This window comes from Ascaphus truei, chromosome 8, assembly GCF_040206685.1.
Source record: "Ascaphus truei isolate aAscTru1 chromosome 8, aAscTru1.hap1, whole genome shotgun sequence".
NCBI lineage: Eukaryota > Metazoa > Chordata > Amphibia > Anura > Ascaphidae > Ascaphus > Ascaphus truei.
In genome coordinates this window covers 72,911,233-72,930,335 of record NC_134490.1, presented here as the reverse complement: position 1 = coordinate 72,930,335, position 19,103 = coordinate 72,911,233, and the positions used below count along the sequence as shown (strand labels likewise).

At 48.6% G+C, this 19,103-nt stretch overlaps 1 protein-coding gene across 1 annotated transcript in view; it reads right to left on the bottom strand.

Moving 5' to 3' along the window:
* Nucleotides 1–17,864, bottom strand: part of CLSTN3 (calsyntenin 3) — a 110,993-nt gene extending 93,129 nt beyond the window's left edge. Inside the window, exons 1-6 of the mRNA XM_075613056.1 lie at nucleotides 17,417–17,864; nucleotides 16,739–16,888; nucleotides 15,304–15,489; nucleotides 4,695–4,964; nucleotides 4,165–4,277; nucleotides 421–583 (exon numbers count right to left, since the gene is read on the bottom strand). Coding sequence (XP_075469171.1) covers nucleotides 421–583; nucleotides 4,165–4,277; nucleotides 4,695–4,964; nucleotides 15,304–15,489; nucleotides 16,739–16,888; nucleotides 17,417–17,864 — 1,330 coding nt within the window. The remainder of the gene's footprint in view (nucleotides 1–420; nucleotides 584–4,164; nucleotides 4,278–4,694; nucleotides 4,965–15,303; nucleotides 15,490–16,738; nucleotides 16,889–17,416) is intronic.
* Nucleotides 17,865–19,103: the final 1,239 nt, after the last annotated feature.

The following is a 19,103-nucleotide window of genomic DNA, read 5'->3' as shown; positions in this document are numbered from 1 at the left end:
TATTCCCCTCTGTACCCACTTCCCCCTATATATTTCTCTCTAACACACATCCCTAACTGTCTCTCCCCTCTCTCTCTATCAATCCCACTATCTTAATCTGTCCATCCCCATTTTTTTCTCTTTCCTTCTCTCTCTCCCCCTCTAATATCTCTCCCTCTTAGTCACTCCCTCTCCATTTCTCTCTTTCCTCCTTGGTCTCTCAGTTTCTCTCTCTATCCCCTTCTCTCTCCCTCTAAGTTTCTCTCTATCCCCCTCTCAGTCCCTGTCTCCCTCAGCGCCTCTCTTTTCTCTCTTCACCTCACCCTCTCTCTCATCCCCTCTCAGTCTCTCTCTCCCCGTCTACCTCCCACTATCTCCCCCCCCCCCACCTTTAGTCTTTTTCCTTCTCCCTTCCCCCTCTCTCACTGTCTTACTCCTCACCTGCCCAACACCCCCCTATCATCAGCCTGGCCTGGCGCCGGGGAGGGGGGAGGGCTCCGTTATCGTGGATAAGCGCGGGGTCATAGGTCACTCCGTCCACATACAGAGAGACTGTGGGGAACTCAAGACTGAGAGCATAATGATGCCACTCAACGTCACACACCTGAGGGAGAGAGAAGGGGGGCAGAGACGGGAAGGGGTGAGAGAGAAGAAGACAGACAGGGAGATGTTTGCATATCTAGTAAATGATGTAAGAAAGGGAGGAAATAAACACATAGAAAGGAATAAATTCCAACATGCTATAAAACAATGTCAATATTATAATTAGGGAGCCTGTGTCTGTCAGTCAGAGCTTCAAGACCATGTAATCTAGAGCCCGGTAACTTTGCATGTGGACTAAGGGGACCCCAGGGGTGTGCACCTGTGCTTATTGTTTATTTAAATGCATTCATTCTGTGAGTTATTAACATTTCTCTGACCAGCATTTCTCCTGACAAACGCTAGAGGGCAGCACTTGGAAAGTAAAACGAAAGCTGTCAGAGCCACAGCTCCGAGACCATGAAACCTACACACCTGACACTTTGCATGCTAAGGGCACCCCGGGGGTGTGCACGCGGGGGCTACACTTGGGAGTGAGGGCAGAGGGGTTACATTTGGGAGTGAGGACACAGAGGGTACAATTGGGAGTGAGGACACAGAGGTTACATTTGGGAGTGAGGACACAGAGGTTACATTTGGGAGTGAGGACACAGAGGTTACATTTGGGAGTGAGGACACAGAGGGTACATTTGGGAGTGAGGGCACAGAGGGGGTACAATTGGGAGTGAGGACACAGAGGGGTTACATTTGGGAGTGAGGGCACAGAGGTGTTACACTTGGGAGTGAGGACACAGAGGGTACATTTGGGAGAGAGGGCACAGAGGGTACATTTGGGAGTGAGGGCACAGAGGGTACATTTGGGAGTGAGGGCACAGAGGTTACATTTGGGAGTGAGGGCACAGAGGGTACATTTGGGAGTGAGGGCACAGAGGGTACATTTGGGAGTGAGGGCACAGAGGGTACATTTGGGAGAGAGGACACAGAGGGTACATTTGGGAGAGAGGACACAGAGGGTACAATTGGGAGTGAGGGCACAGAGGGTACATTTGGGAGAGAGGGCACAGAGGGTACATTTGTGTGAGGGCACAGAGGTTACATTTGGGAGTGAGGACACAGGTTACATTTGGGAGTGAGGACACAGAGGGTACATTTGGGAGTGAGGGCACAGAGGGTACAATTGGGAGAGAGGGCAAACTTTTATTTAATGTTTTTCTAATGTTAAAAATCATATAACGCCACGTTGGGGTGTAACCTTCAGACTATAATGAGCTCTGGGGAGAACTCTATTTTAATCCCCCCCCCCCCCCCCCGGAAACGTAATATTTGAAACACTTATGTATCCTGAACAAAGCAGATTTTAAACATAACAGACAATTTCTTAAAATAAGAAATACACAAAAATGCCAAAATGCGATGAGATTGCGGCTATAAGACGGTTGATATGATACTGTGGTTTATATGGTAGTATCTTAATTTATAACGAAATAGTCTCATCAAGCAGGAACTACTCTTGGAGGAACTTATATGCGACCAGGTAGGAGAATCTGATATTTGCACCGGTTTTCATTTTATATGTGGATCTTATAATTCTCCTTTATGCACATCATCTATACATTGAATGTGTGTAGTGAGATCAACCACTATTCATATACCATAGGGAATATACCCTGCTACCGTATATAAACACAGTGATCGCGGGATGTCTACTACCCCTGCCTGATAGTGTCATGGAACACGAACTACATTTCCGACTCGCCCCCCTCTCTCCTTTGCAGCTTCTGCCTGTCAGATCTTATTCCCAGCTGCATGGAGTTTGCACACACATACTGTGCCTGTGTAACTTGCAACAATGTTGCATTTCTTGCCTCTGAGCACTAATCAGTGAACTGCTACTGCAGCTTCTCCAGTCCTCCCAGTTAATGGACTTTCCCATGTTCTCCCCTGTCTTTTGCTGACAGTTAGTGCAGTCCCACTCAACCTTTAGTGTGACCCCTGCCCCTCACTTCCTTTTCCACCCTAGATTACAGTGAGTACAGACCTGTCTGCATCCACCCCTGGTAAGGCCTTTCTCTCTTACCATAGTCTAACCCCATAGAAGCATCCCACATAGAGAAGCACTCTCTGCCTACACTACACCTACAAGTTCCTGTGTTTTCTACTCCTGCAATAAAATTAAGAAAGACATTAAGGACTGGTCATGCTTTGGAAGAGGGAGGACATGAGTTGAGCTTACTGGAATCATTCACACATCATTCGTGACCCTGGTTCCAGGAAAGATAGAGAATATAACCTGCTTTATTCACACAGTGACTGCAGGGTGTCACTGTCACTGCCTGATACCCATAGGGAACACACACTACTATACACAGTGACTGCAGGGTGTCACTGTCACTGCCTGATACCCATAGGGAACACACACTGCTATACACAGTGACTGCAGGGTGTCACTGTCACTGCCTGATACCCATAGGGAACACACACTGCTATACACAGTGACTGCAGGGTGTCACTGTCACTGCCTGATACCCATAGGGAACACACACTGCTATACACAGTGACTGCAAGGTGTCACTGTCTGATACCCATAGGGAACACACACTGCTATACACAGTGACTGCAGGATGTCACTGCATGATACCCATAGGGAACACACACTGCTATACACAGTTACTGCAGGGTGTCACTGCCTGATACCCATAGGGAACACACTGCTATACACAGTGACTGCAGGGTGTCACTGTCTGATACCCATAGGGAACACACACTGCTATACACAGTGACTGCAGGGTGCCACTGTCTGATACCCATAGGGAACACACACTGCTATACACAGTTACTGCAGGGTGTCACTGCCTGATACCCATAGGGAACACACACTGCTATACACAGTGACTGCAGGGTGCCACTGTCTGATACCCATGGGGAACACACACTGCTATACACAGTGACTGCAGGGTGCCACTGTCTGATACCCATAGGGAACACACACTGCTATACACAGTGACTGCAGGGTGTCACTGTCTGATACCCATAGGGAACATACACTTCTATACACAGTGACTGCAGGGTGTCACTGTCTGATACCCATAGGGAACACACACTGCTATACACAGTGACTGCAGGGTGTCACTGCCTGATACCCATAGGGAACACACACTGCTATACACAGTGACTGCAGGGTGTCACTGTCTGATACCCATAGGGAACACACACTGCTATACACAGTGACTGCAGGGTGTCACTGCCTGATACCCATAGGGAACACACACTGCTATACACAGTGACTGCAGGGTGTCACTGCCTGATACCCATAGGGAACACACACTGCTATACACAGTGACTGCAGGGTGTCACTGCCTGATACCCATAGGGAACACACACTGCTATACACAGTGACTGCAGGGTGTCACTGTCTGATACCCATAGGGAACATACACTTCTATACACAGTGACTGCAGGGTGTCACTGTCTGATACCCACAGGGAATATACACTTCTATACACAGTGTCTGCAGGGTGTCACTGCCTGATACCCACAGGGAATATACACTGCTATACACACATACTGTAGTAACAGCAGGGTGTCACTATCACTGCCTGATAACCAGGTTGGGATCTCGTGCTGTGTATGATAATTACTCGTCACCTGTTCCAGTTTCCAGAGGAATTTGACGGGACGAGCACTGTCCAGAAGAGACCAATAGAGGAAGGAGATCCGGCATCCGTGTACAGCCAGAGTATAGTGTGAGTAACTGCCATCTTCAGAGACCAGCGGGTGAGAGGGAGTGGGATAAAGAGAGAAGGAGAGAGAGAAGGAGGAAGAATAATTGGGAGAATAGAGAGAGCTCAAAACTGATCCCTCGTCCACCAGTACTCTTTCCTCCTTAAATTACCCACACATGCCCCTCTGCACCAGTTTCATCTTCCTACACTGCCCTCCCACCTCCCCCACATACCATTCTCCAACCTTCTCTCCCCACCTCCACTCTTTTCTTTCTCGTCTCCTCTCCCCCCATTATCTCCCCTTCTCACCCCTCCTCTTTCCCTTCTCTCCCCCTTGTGTTCCCCTTCCCCATTGTGTGTACCCTCCGCTTCTCTACCCTTCCCCTCCTTTTGATCATCCTCCTCCATCCCTCCTTTCCACCCTCCTCAGCGCCTCTCCCCCCTTTCTCTTACCATTCTGCACCGTGTTACACAGCAGCACCTCCTCCTCTTTCCCAGCCCGTCCTCCGCTCCCCGCTGCGTGCTTCAGCCAGAAGGAGAGGGTGAGGTGGTCAGCGGCACCTTCCCCCATGGGCAGACGCCTAGGGGGAACCACCACCGATTGGGATCCATTGAACCAGAAGACCACACTGCTGTCCTGTGTGTTCTGCACAGGGAGGCTGTGAGTCCAGTTGTACTCCAGTCTGGGGGAGGGCAGTAGGTCCACATCCCCCAGGGCAGCTCCTGGGAAGAAAAAGGGGTAGGATTAAGGGTTTGATCAAGACATTTAATAGATGTATTGATTTGGTGACAGCAGAAGGGTGCGTTATATAGGAAACGGAAGAGCTGAAAATATGAAGAGTATCTGTGCTAATTATGTTTATAAATATATCCCGGGATATAGACACGGAGGGGTAGACACAGACTAATGAAGAAATGATGAATTAATATTTTGTTTATAATGTATTATATATTACATTTATTACTGCACTTGTCTTGTAATTAGGCAGAGACACGACCCCCCACCATCTGACTTGCCTCAGTCAATCAGTTCCCGTTCAGATAACAATTGTTATCAGAGTAGACTGCTGCTTTATCTATTGGTTATAATAATATCCCTTATCTATTGGTTTATATAATTAATAATATATATATCATCATCGCTATCATCTTCAGCCCATCTCAATCCACTGCAGGATGAAGGCCTCACCACTGGTCGTCCAATTACTGTGGTTGCCTCTTTTCTCCTTGTTGCTCCAACAAATTTACTTATTCATCCTCCCACCTTACTTTTGTCCATCGTCGTAGTCTTTCGGCATTCCATGGAATCCAGTAGACTACCATCTCTGTCCAGCGATGGTAATTTCTTCTTGCTATATGTCCAGCTCACTGCTATTTTAATTTCTTCACATGTGTGATGATGTTACAGACGTTTGTTTGCTTATGAACCCATTCATTCTTTTCCCCGTCTCTTCGGGGAATACAGAGAATATTTCTTTCAGTTGCCTGAAGCTTCGGAATTATCTTTGCACCGAGGGTCCACGTTTTACATCCATACATGAGCACTGGCAGGATACACTGGCCAAACACTTTCCTCTTGTTTCCTCCAATTGCGGTCCGTCCCATCTTTAATCTCCTATTTGGTTTTATTTAAAATGTTCTCATCCATTAAATCTTCCTGGCCAAGGTTGACATCATTTTTGACTTCTTCTATGTCTATTAAATTAATTTCGATCGTTGCAGAGTTCACACATCTGTTTATCATCACTATGGTGCTGCTGAGATTCACATAGAGGCCCACATTCTGTCATCCTTCAACAAGTTCTCTGATTTGTTTCTAGTGCTGATTTATGGACTTGTGACCAAATTAACAAGGATGTCTGCAAATTACAGGTGACCCAAGCATTCCCCATTGATTTTGATTCCTTTTTCTTCCCAATCCAATGTTTTCAAGTTTTGCTGTGAAAAAGCTTTGGTGACATGGTCTCTCCGTCACCCATCCTTATCTTCATGTAATCTAATGGTTGACGTGGCATTCTCATAAATGTGTTATATCATATGAGTGCGCACTTGTTTAAACGCTTTGTTATGCATTTAAAATGTCTGAGGTGCCGACAGAATAAAATGCTTTTTCGGAATGTATGAATTCTAGAATGAGTGGTAGATCTGGCACAACTTGGGCGCGGTCCATTGTGTTGTATCCATTGCAAATTCCTGCGTGTTTTATAGGCTGGGCGATGTCCATGATCTGTTCCAGCTGATTAGTGAGGATCTTCGTAAACATCTTGTAATTAATTAGAAGTAGCCTGATTGGCCCGTAGTTCTTCTTTGTCTTCTGTCTAGGCTACGGCCCCAGTGTTTAGTGCTGCGCGTGCGCCTGAGGGCGGCGCGTGCACTGGTGAAAGCCGCGGTCTGTGGGAGAGTGATGAGATGTGTGGCCATGACTGGGCATATCTGCCTTTCTATTGGCTGCCCACCGACCACGTGATTTGCCTTGCGGCATGGGAAGACAAAATTCTTGTCTTCCCTGCCAGGGGCTGCGTCATCGCGCTTTGCGCGCCCACACACACACGGCCACTGGGGCCTGCCCAATAGAGGGCCGTGCTGTGGTGTGTGGCGCGTACGCCGCCGCCGCAGCACGCGCAGCAGCCACTGGGGACCTGGCCTTCTGGATGAGCATACTGTACCTATGGCATTGCTCCAATCTTCTGGAATTGTCCTGTTCTTTAAGAAACAAGCAATGAGTTTTGCAACTATTTCTCTACTTCTTCCCCAGCATGTTACAAGATTTCAGTTGTAACTCCATCTTCCCTGGGTGCCTTCCCGTCTTCTTGCCTTTGCTATTTGTTCTGGTAGAAAGCATGGTATATCATTGGTGGTTTCTTCTGGCGCTTCGTCTCTTTTCAAAGAGTAATAAAGTGCCTGTCGGCAAGAAACGCGTCAGAGGAACCTGTCGGTTTTGTTATATGTCTCGAGGCATTATGCCCGAATAAATCCGCCTTATTTTAACCCACCTCCAGCCCGGATTTTGTTGCACTGCTTGTTCCAGTTGTTTTTTGAGTGTTAAATGTTAGCTCCCTTATCTGTTGGCTATATAATAAAATGAAATATATTTTATATAGGAAGGCATTGAGAATGGTTATGTGATAGCACCATCTGACCTGTCCCTGCTAGTGTGTGTGTGTGTGTGTGTGTGTGTGTGTGTGTGTGTGTGTGTGTGTGTGTGTGTGTGTGTGTGTGTGTGTGTGTGTGTGTGTGTGTGTGTGTGTGTGTGTGTGTGTGTATGTGTATATACACACACACCACACCAGTCAATCTGTTCCAGTTGTTTTGTTTTTTAATACCCTTATATGTTAGTTATTTTAATAGGCAGGGAATATTACCACCCTCTGACCTATCCCTGCTTTCTCTATAGAATGATTTGTTTTGCTAAATAGATTGTAACCGACATAAATACTTAAATAGGAAGCAAAAAGCAGCTCTAGATTAAATTATGATTTTTTCATCAAATTCACATTATACTGTAGGTCAGCGGTTGGGTGTGAGGCATTATGGGCCTGCAGTTGTGAGGTAATGTGGGTCAGTGGGTGTGAAGCATTATCGGTCTGTGGGTGTGAAGCATTATGGGTCAGTGGGTGGTGCTATGCATTCTGGGTCAGTGGATGGGGTGAGGCATTCTGGGTCAGTGGGGGAGTGATGAGTTTTGGCTCAGTGGGTGGCTGTGAGGCATTGTGAGTCAGCGGGTGGATGTGATGCATTCTGGGTCAGAGGGGGTGATGCACTATCGGTTAGCTAGGAGGTTAAATATTATCGGGCATATTCTATAAGCCTCGATAACCCACTTACCGAGCACTTATCGGCCAAAATGCCTACTGCTATTCAGTAAACCTTGATAAGTGAGCGATAAAGGCATAAATCGCCCAATTCTTCAGCCGTCAAAAAAAATCGCCGAAGCCACTTATCGGCAGGTTCTGAAACTCGTGCAATTCTAGTAGCCTCGATTAGCTTATCGAGGCCTATCACGGCTCTAGAATGGCGAGTTTCTCCCAAAAGCCTCACGCCAGTGAGGCTGGGGAGAACCTGCAGAGAAGGCGGTGAGAGAGGACTTGGGGGGGGAAATGCTTTTTTCCTACATCAGATTGATGCCGGGAGTCTCCGGAGCTGATACCCATTAATATCGGCACCAGAGACCCCCGGCATGAATCCCATGCAATAAAAATGCATTTACAGGCAACTTCATTACCTTAGTGGCTAACCGCTAAGGCAATGAAGGAGTTAACTACCAGTGCTTTATTGTGGGTAGCGGGGGTGGGTGAAGGAGGTATTTGGCCCTTGGTGGGTGTTTAGGCCTTGCGGGTGGAGTTAACCCCTTCATTACCTTACCGGTTAATAGCACTAAGGTAATGAAGGGGTTAACCCCTCCCGCTACCCACCCGGTAGGTATAAACATCCACCAAGGGCCAAATGCCAACTTCACCCATCCTCACTACACACAATCAATATTTTAAAAACACAACAACCCTACTACCCACCTCCTCTACCCCCAACAACCCCCCCCCCCCAAACACATACAGTACAGTAATGGGCAAAATTACTATTATCCACATATGGATAATAATGCATTTTCCCACTATAAAAACAAACATTAGCCAGTCAGCATTAAAAAAGTAAATAAATGTTCAACTTACCCCTGCCACCATGAAGGGCGTCCTTGTCAGCATACTCCAGGTCCATGTCCTCCAATGCCAGCAAGAATACAAGAAAAAATACAATCTAATGGCCCCTATCCCCTTAATCACCTTAGCGGTTAATAACCGCTATAGTAATTAAGGGGCTAAGCCACTCTTACCCGCTACCCACCCAGGAGGCCTAACCACCCACCCCGGGACAACTATACCCACCCTGTACCCATTGATTGGCACAGTGGTATATCATACCCATATAATATGGGCATAATAAACCACTATATCACTCAATGGTCAATCTAATAAAAATAATTAAGGCCAAAAATACACAATAATCAAAGAAATATACAAGCACCTAAACACTCCAACAATAAAAGAACTAAAAAGCTTCAACTACACATCAATTACATTAATCTATCACTAAAACAGCAAAAGAATTACAATTATGTTATTCCAAAACATAAGAATACAAATAAATAAACATCTATCCAACCAATCAATTAAAGAAATAAAACCAGTAGCCAACAAAACATGAAATTAATTAAAACGCTAACCAATCCTAAAAAGTACAGCTGAACCCCGTTATAACGTGGTCCTCTGGGTCCACCCGATACGACCGCATTATAATGGGGATCACGATAAAAAAATGGCCGCCGCGATCAGGGATTCCGCGTCCGCCGGAGGGGGAGAGCTGGGATAAATCTCCCAGCTCTCCCTGAAGCCGGCGTCGCAGCGGCAGCCCCACGAAGCACTACCCGGCATCTGCAGCAGCAGCTGATCTGTGTTCTGTACAGAGAAGCTTTGAGTCTGCGAGGGGGCGGGGAGGATCTCACGGAGTCTGGGCCAGGATGTCAGCTGTCTGTCTGTGTCCCCTGATCAGGAACCAGCTCCCTTCTCTCCTTCCCCCCCCCCCACCCCACCCCAGTGGACGTACAGGGTGGGAGGGGGGAAAGGTGTGTGTATGGGAGGGGTGGGATGTGCAGTGGGGGTGATGTGCAGGAAGGGGGGATGTGATGTGCAGGCTGGGGGGGTGATGTGCGGGTAGGGGGATGTAATGTGCAGGAAGAGGGGATGTGATGGGCAGGGGGGATGGGACGTGATGGGCTGGGGGGTGAAGTACAGGCTTGGGGGTGATGTGCAGGCAGGGGGATGTGATGTGCAGGAATAGGGGATATGATGGGCAGGGGAGGATGGGATGTGCAGGCAGGGGGATGTGATGTGCCGGGGGGGTGATGTGCAGGAAAGGGGGATGTGATGGGCAGGGGGGGGGGGATGTGATGGGCTGGGGGGGGGGGGTGATGTGCAGGCAGAGAGATGTGATGTGCAGGCTGGGGGGGTGATGTGCAGGCAGGGGGATATGATGGGCAGGGTAGTATTTTGTGTGTGTGTGTGTGTGTGTGTGTGTGTGTGTGTGTGTGTGTGTGTGTGTGTGTGTGTGTGTGTGTGTGTGTGTCCTTCCGTTTGCAAAAAAGCTTTAAAAAAAAAAATAGCGCTTAAAAAACAGGAGCCACTCTTACACCGCATTATAAGCTGATCCGCGCTGTAGAGGATCGCTCTATAACGGGGTTGAGCTGTACTAAAAACAAGCCATCCAAATTCAAACCAATTTCATCCAAACAATACACAGAAATCGAAAAAAATAACAATAGAAATGGCTTGTTTTGGGCATTTGTCAAAAAATGCATTGCCTGTCCCTGTATTTATCTGTACCCTAAAGGGGCACAGATTAATACAGTGTCAGTCAATGGGCCATTACAAACATAAAAAAAAATAAAAACAATGAAAAAACCTGAAAATATACATTTACATACATTCAATATTTTACTTACCTTTAGAAGTCTTCACCCTCTGAATCCCGGCGTATCTGGAAGCTCTCGTACCGCGACGTCATCACCCGCAATCCAACGCCATCCACCTTGAAGACCAGCATCAGGTAAATAAAAATCTTCTCTCTTTTATCTTATATCATTGTCTTCTATTTTCATCTGTAATTATTTTCTTCTTTTCTTTAATGTTCTTTCTTCATCTGTCAATCCAAAGTGTCCCATGTTAAATCCCCAACGGATGATGTCTCGTCGTCTTCTTGAGGTAAAATGAGACGTGACAAGCCTTATATAGGGACTGTGACGTCACATTTTAGGATCAAATAGTACAGCTCCAATCCGATTGGATGCTGTAACATGTGCCCACCTCCTTTTGTTTTTTGTTTTTTGTTTTGTTTTTTAAGGATGTGACGTCTTCTCCAAGGGAGGTACGTCATATCCTTAAAACCACATGGCTATATTACATGGTATTACAGCCAATGGGATTGATGACAATCCCATTGGTTGCTGTACCATGTGATAGGTTACATTACTTCAAAAGGATGTGACATCATCCCTTAAAGTGATGACACATCCTTTTGAAGTAATGTAACCTATCACATGGTACAGCAACCAATGGGATTGTCTTCAAAGACATGTGGTTTTAAGGATGTGACGTAACTCCCTTGGAGATGACGTTACGTCATTAAAAAAAAAAAAAAGAGGCGGGCACATGATACAGTGTTCAATCGGATTGGAGCTGTACTATCTGAACCTAAAATGTGACGTTACAGTCCCTATATAAGGCCTTTTCTGTCCCATTTTACCTCAAGAAGACGACGAGACATCATCCGTTGGGGATTTAACATGGGGCACTTTGGATTGACAGATGAAGAAAGAACATTAAAGAAAAAAAGAAAATAATTACAGATGAAGATAGAAGACGGAGACAGAAGATAAAAGAAAGAAGATTTTTATTTACCTGATGCTGGTCTTCAAGGTGGATGACGTTGGATTGCGGGTGATGACTTTGCGGTACGAGAGCTTCCAGATACGCCGGGATTCGGAGGGTGAAGACTTCTAAAGGGAAGTAAAATATTGAATGTATGTAAATGTGTTTTTTCATTGTATTTATTTATTTTTATGTTTGTGATTTCCTATTGACTGATACTGTATTAATCTGTGCCCCTTTAGGGTACAGATCAATACAGTGACTGGCAATGCATTTTTTTGGCAAATGCTTGTTTTCAATTGATTGTTATTTTTTTCGATTTCTGTTTATTGTTTGGATTAAATTGTTTTGAATTTGGATGGCTTGTTTTTAGTACTTTTTAGGATTGGTTAGCATTTTAAATTAATTATTTGTTTGGCTACTGGTTTAAATGAATTATTTGTTTTATTGGCTACTGGTTTAAATGAATTATTTGTTTAGTTGGCTACTGGTTTAAATGAATTATTTGTTTAGTTGGCTACTGGTTTTATTTCTTTGGTTGGATAGATGTTTATTTGTATTCTTATGTTTTGAATAACATAATTTGAATTCTTTTGCTGTTTTAGTGATACAGTAGATTAATGTAATTGATGTGTAGTTGAAGCTTTTTAGTTCTTTTATTGTTGGGGTGTTTAGGTGCTTGTGTATTTCTTTGATTATTGTGTATGTTTGGCCTTTATTATTTTTATTAGGATGACCATTGAGTGATATAGTGGCTTATCATTCCCATATTATATGGGTATGATATATCACTGTGCCAATCAATGGGTACAGGGTGGGTATAGTGGGTCCGGGGTGGGTGGTTAGGCCTCCCGGTTGGGTAGCGGGTGAGGGTGGGTTAACCCCTTAATTACTATAGTGGTTATTAACCGCTAAGGTGATTAAGGGGTTAGGGGCCATTAGATTGTATTTTTTCTTGTATTCTTGCTGGCATTGGAGGACATGGACCTGGAGTATGCTGACAAGGACGCCCTTCATGATGGCAGGGGTAAGTTGAACGTTTTATTTACTTTATTAATGCTGGCTGGCTAATGTTTGTTTTTATAATGGGAAAATGCACTATTATCTATTTGTGGATAATTGTAATTTTGCCCATTACTGTACTGTATGTGTTTGCGGGGGTAGGGGGTTGTTGGGGGTAGAGGAGGTGGGTAGTAGGGTTGTTGTGTTTATTTTTTTTTCTTGGGGGTAGAGGGATTGGGTGAAGAGGGTAGTAGCCCAAAGGATGGATGTTTAGGCCTTCCGGGGGGTAGCAGGATAGGTTAACCTCTTCATTACCGTAGTGGTTCCTGCCGCTATGTTAGTGAAGTGGTTAACTCCTGCAACCTTCCAGACAGGCTAAGCACCCACCCTGAGACTATTACCCCCTTCATCCACCCCCTCTGCCCCAAGAAACAGACTATTGAGGTTAAACCCCTTTGTTGCCTTAGCGGCTGGGCGCTAAGGTAATGAAGCTGTTTAATATAAATGTTAATACTAGTGCAGATGTGCATGGGGTCTCCGGAGCAGAATCACGTTGGTTTGAGATCCGGGAACCCCCTGCCTCCCGAGATACAAGCCCCGTTATGGGGTGCCGGTATCTCCTATGCATTGAAATGTCCCCCATCACGTGACTGTGGGAATAAAATGCGGAGACCCCCTGCACATCTGCACTAGTATTAAAATGTATATACTTTTGATCGCGGGCGAGGTATGCACAGGGGGAGGCGGCTCTCTCTGTGCAGCTCTCTCTGAGCTGGAACAAATCGCCGGGTAAGCCCTTTTGAGAGGGGCGAACATTACGCCGCCGGCTACTCGCCCGTTTTGGTAATTTTGCTATCACAAGAAATTGAGGCTTTCTGATACCGTGATCGCAACGCTCATAAAACTGGCGGGGAAAATGGCCCGGCGATGTTTTTTTATGAAGGCTTATAGAATAGGCCCCATTGAGTCAGTGGGTAACTGTGATGCATTCTGGAAAAGCAGGTGGCTATAATGGATTATGGGTCAACAGATGTGATGGATTGTGTGTCAGCTGGGATGCTGCATTATGGATCAGTGTGGGGTGATGTATTAAGGGTCAGCGAGGGATGTGCTGAATTATGTGTCAGCTGGTGTGTTGCATTGTGGAAGAGCTTGGGGTGATGAATTATGGGTCAGTGGGTGTGTGTGATGTATTGAGGGTCATGGGGTGGGTGTGATGCACTATGGGTCTGCAAGTGTAATGCATTATGTGTCAGCGGGGGCTGTGATGCATTATACGTCAGCGAGTAAGAAGCATTATATGCCAGTGAATATTATGCCCCATGGGTCAGCAGGTGTGATGCACTGTGGGTCAGTGGATGTGTGATGTATTGTGGGTCAGCAGGTGTGATGCACTGTGGGTCAGCGGGTGTGATGCAGTTTGGGTCAGCGGGTGTGATGCACTGTGGGTCAGCAGGTGTGATGCACTGTGGGTCAGCGGGTGTGATGCACTGTGGGTCAGCGGGTGTATGTGATACATTGTGTCAGCGGGTGTAATGCACTGTGGGTCAGCGGGTGTGATGCACTGTGGGTCAGCGGGTGTATGTGATACATTATGGGTCAGCGGGTGTGATGCACTGTGGATCAGCGGGTGTGATGCCCTGTGGGTCAGCGGGTGTGATGTTCTGTGGTCAGCGGGTGTGATGCACTGTGGGTCAGCGGGTGTATATGATACATTATGGGTCAGCGGGTGTGATGCACTGTGGGTCAGTGGGTGTGATGCACTGTGGGTCAGCGGGTGTGATGCACTGTGGGTCAGCGGGTGTGATGCACTGTGGGTCAGCGGGTGTGATGCACTGTGGGTCAGCGGGTGTGATGCACTGTGGGTCAGCGGGGGTGATGCACTGTGGGTCAGCGGGTGTATGTGATACATTATGGGTCAGCGGGTGTGATGCACTGTGGTCAGCGGGTGTGATGCACTGTGGGTCAGCGGGTGTGATGCACTGTGGGTCAGCGGGTGTGATGCACTGTGGGTCAGCGGGGGTGATGCACTGTGGGTCAGCGGGTGTATGTGATACATTATGGGTCAGCGGGTGTGATGCACTGTGGTCAGCGGGTGTGATGCACTGTGGGTCAGCGGGTGTGATGCCCTGTGAGTCACTGGGTGTAATGCCCTGTGGGTCACTGGGTGTGATGCCCTGTGGGTCACTGGGTGTGATGCACTGTGGGTCAGCGGGTGTGATGCACTGTGGGTCAGCGGGTGTGATGCACTGTGGGTCAGCGGGTGTGATGCACTGTGGGTCAGCGGGTGTGATGCACTGTGGGTCAGCGGGTGTATGTGATACATTATGGGTCAGCAGGTGTGATGCACTGTGGGTCAGCAGGGGGTCATGATGCGTTATAAGTCAGCGGGTGGGTAAGGTTTATTATGGGTCAGTGTATGTGATGCATTAAGGGTCAGCGAGTGGGTGTGATACATTATGGGCCAGGTGTGATGCACTATGGGTCAAAAGAGGGTCTTGATGCACGATGCGTCAGCAGGTGGGTGTGATGCACTATAGCTAAGCGCGTGGGTGTGATGCATTATGGGTCAGCGAGTAACAGGGGTGAGGCGCTATGAGTCAGTGGATGTGATGCATTATGGATGTTGCTGCATCCCGCACCGCACAGCTTGCGCAGGGACCTCTCAGAGTAGTTGTCGCGATCACAGCCCTTGGCGATGTGACTGGTCTGGATCTCTACGGTGGCCTGAATGTTCCAGATGGGTTCCTCGCAGGTCTCCAGGTGAATGCTGGGGAATAGAGCCAGGCTGCCTGTCCCGGGCACGTACTCAATGCGCTTGTTCCAGCCTATTAAACAGGAGCAGAGAAGTCTGTTACCCAATCAGAACACAGAGCTAACACAGCACATATCAGTACTGAGAGGAGAGGGTAACGGGGGGTGGGGGGGAGGGGGTGGTGGAGAGATTTAGGGTCACACACAGGGACACAGAATAGAATGACACATACACAGTGACCCAGAGTGACACACAATGACAGTGACAAAGCGAAACAGAGCGAGACAGAGTGACACATACTGTACACAGCGACACAGAGTGACACATACACAGCGACACAGAGTGACACATACACAGCGACACAGAGTGACACGTACACAGCGACACAGAGTGACACACAATGACAGTGACAAAGCGAAACAGAGCGACACAGAGTGACACATACACAGCGACACAGAGTGACACATACACAGCGACACAGAGTGACACATACACAGCGACACAGAGTGACACATACACAGCGACACAGAGTGACACATACACAGCGACACAGAGTGACACATACACAGCGACACAGAGTGACACGTACACAGCGACACAGAGTGACACGTACACAGCGACACAGAGTGACACGTACACAGCGACACAGAGTGACACGTACACAGCGACACAGAGTGACACGTACACAGCGACACAGAGTGACACGTACACAGCGACACAGAGTGACACGTACACAGCGACACAGAGTGACACATACACAGCGACACAGAGTGACACATACACAGCGACACAGAGTGACACATACACAGCGAGACAGAGTGACACATACACAGCGACACAGAGTGACACATACACAGTGACACATACACAGCGACACGGAGTGACACATACACAGCGACACGGAGTGACACATACACAGCGACACGGAGTGACACATACACAGCGACACGGAGTGACACATACACAGCGACACAGAGTGACACATACACAGCGACACAGAGTGACACATACACAGCGACACAGAGTGACACATACACAGCGACACAGAGTGACACATACACAGCGACACAGAGTGACACATACACAGCGACACAGAGTGACACATACACAGCGACACAGAGTGACACATACACAGCGACACGGAGTGACACATACACAGCGACACGGAGTGACACATACACAGCGACACGGAGTGACACATACACAGCGACACGGAGTGACACATACACAGCGACACGGAGTGACACATACACAGCGACACAGAGTGACACATACACACAGTAACTCACACTCAGATTGTGTGATGCACACTCAGGTTTTACCTCTCCAGCTGGGTTTGCACGTGGGTTTCACCTGGATTTCCACCTCTGCGTCCTCAACAGCTCGTTTTTTTCCACAGTCATACGCAGTGACCGTGAATCGGAGAAGCCTCTCACCGCTAGACTGCAGGGGCTGGGTATTCTTTATATACCCTGAGAGGGAGGAGAGGGAGGATAGAGGGAGGGAGGGGGAGAGGAAGGGGGAGGGAGGGGGAGAGGAAGGGGGAGGGAGGGGGAGAGGGAGGGGGAGAGGTAGGGAGAGGGAGGGAGACGGGAAGGGAGAGAGAGGGAGAGGAAGGGGGAGGGAGAGAGATGGAAATTAGAGGGTAATGAGAGAGGGAGAGGGAGGGAGAGGGAGGGAGAGGGAGGGAGAGGGAGGGAGAGGGGGAGAGATGGAAATTAGAGGGTAATGAGAGGGGGAGAGGGAGGGAGAGGGAGAGGCAGGGAGAGAGAGAGGAGGAGAGGGAGGGGGAGAGGGAGGGAGAGGGGAGAGATGGAAATTAGAGGGTAATGAGAGGGAGAGAGAGAGATGGAAATTAGAGTATAAAGAGAGGGAGAGAAGCATGATAGGAATTAGAGCGTAATGAGAAGGAGAGAAGCATGATAGCAATTAGTATTAGAGGGGGAGAGAGAATGAGGAGAGAGTAAGGCAGGCTGGGTGAGAGGTCAGAGGTTACTCACCGTCATTGTCGATGGTAAAGGGCACATTGGGGGTGAGTATCTGGTAGAAGCAGACCTGGCTGTACTGAGGGGAGCAGTCCTGATCCCACGCCTGCACTCGCAGGACCCGCTCGTACAAACGTCCCTCTGTCACCGACGCCCGAAACACCCGCTCCCCGAACACCGGGGCAAACTCATTCACATCGTTCACCCGCACGTGAACTGTCGCCCTGACACGGGAAGCAGAGAGAGAGACGCAGAGGGGATGGGGGAGAGACAAAGGGGAGAGAGGAGAGAGAGGGAGGGGGGAGAGAGGGCAGTAGAGAAAGTACAGGGACACAGGAGAGAAGGGAAGAAGGTGAGAGGAGAGAGAGAGTGACAGGAGAGATGGGGAGAGAGAGAGGGGAGTGATGAGAGAACGTTGGAGAGGTGGTGAGAAAATAGAGGGGGAGCATTTACACAGGCCCATGTTCCTGGACCCTGTGGCAGTCAAAGGGTTAAAAGTGACATTTTCCCGTCTTTGCCCCGTTTAATGTTAATGTGATCTGGTCATTAGAACAAGGCGAGGAAAGCGGGAGCCTGGGCGAGCGCTGCCCCCTGTGCGCACAGCCGGGTGCAGGCAGTCACAGCAGAGGTAAGGTAAAGATGCTCAACGCTCCCCAGAGCGCTTGGTTGCGTAAGGCTGCGGCCATGGAGATCGCGATGGCGCGCAGGAGGGCGCGCGCGGCGCGATCACATAGATGTGCCTCTATGAGGCTGTCTATATAGCGCGCCAACGCGCACGGGAGCGGAGCGCCGGCGCTCGCGGTGCAGGGGAAAACAGAAAAATCTGTTTTCATGCGCGGCGGCGGCCGGGCGACAGGAGGGTCACGTGAGCGGTTCGCCCAATGAGGGCGAACCAGCTCCGTGACGTCACAGCCACGCCCCCGACACGCCTCCCCATCTCCTCTGCATGCAGGACACAGATCTCTCCTGCTGCAGGCGGCGGGGAGAAGCCGTGTGAACGCTTGCGCCCTCTCCAGCGTTCACCATGGCCGCAGCCTAAGGTTGCAAGGTGATGGGTGATGTGAGATGCAGGGGGGGTGTGATGTGAGATGCAGGGGGAGAGTGATGTGAGGTGCAGGGGGGGAGTGATGTGAGATGCAGGGGGAGAGTGATGTGAGGTGCAGGGGGGGTATTATGTGTGTGGGTGAGGGGGAGAGATGGAGGTGTGAGAAATAGAGGGGGAGTCTCGCAAAGGCTGCCGACACTGGGGGGGGGGGGGGGGCAATGGAACAGTTGTCTTGAGCCCCAGGAAAGAAGTCTACGGCCCTGTCTGGTATGACCATCCTCATATCTCCCCCAGCACCCCACATCATCATTATCCTCATATATCTGGGGGGGTGGGGGGGAGATGATATGACGATCTAGGAGGGGGGGGGGGGAGAAGATATGATGATGATGAAGGGTGCTGGGGGGAGATATATGAGGATGATGATGAGGGGTGCTGGAGGAGATATGAGGATAATGATGAGGGGTGTTGGGGGAGATATATGAGGATGATGATGAGGGGTGCTGGGGGAGATATATGAGGATGATGATGAGGGGTGCAGGGGGAGATATATAAGGATGATGATGATGATGATGATGAGGTGTGCTGGGGAAGACATGAGAATGATGAGGGGTGCTGGGGGAGATATGAGGATGATGATGATGAGGGGTTCTGGGG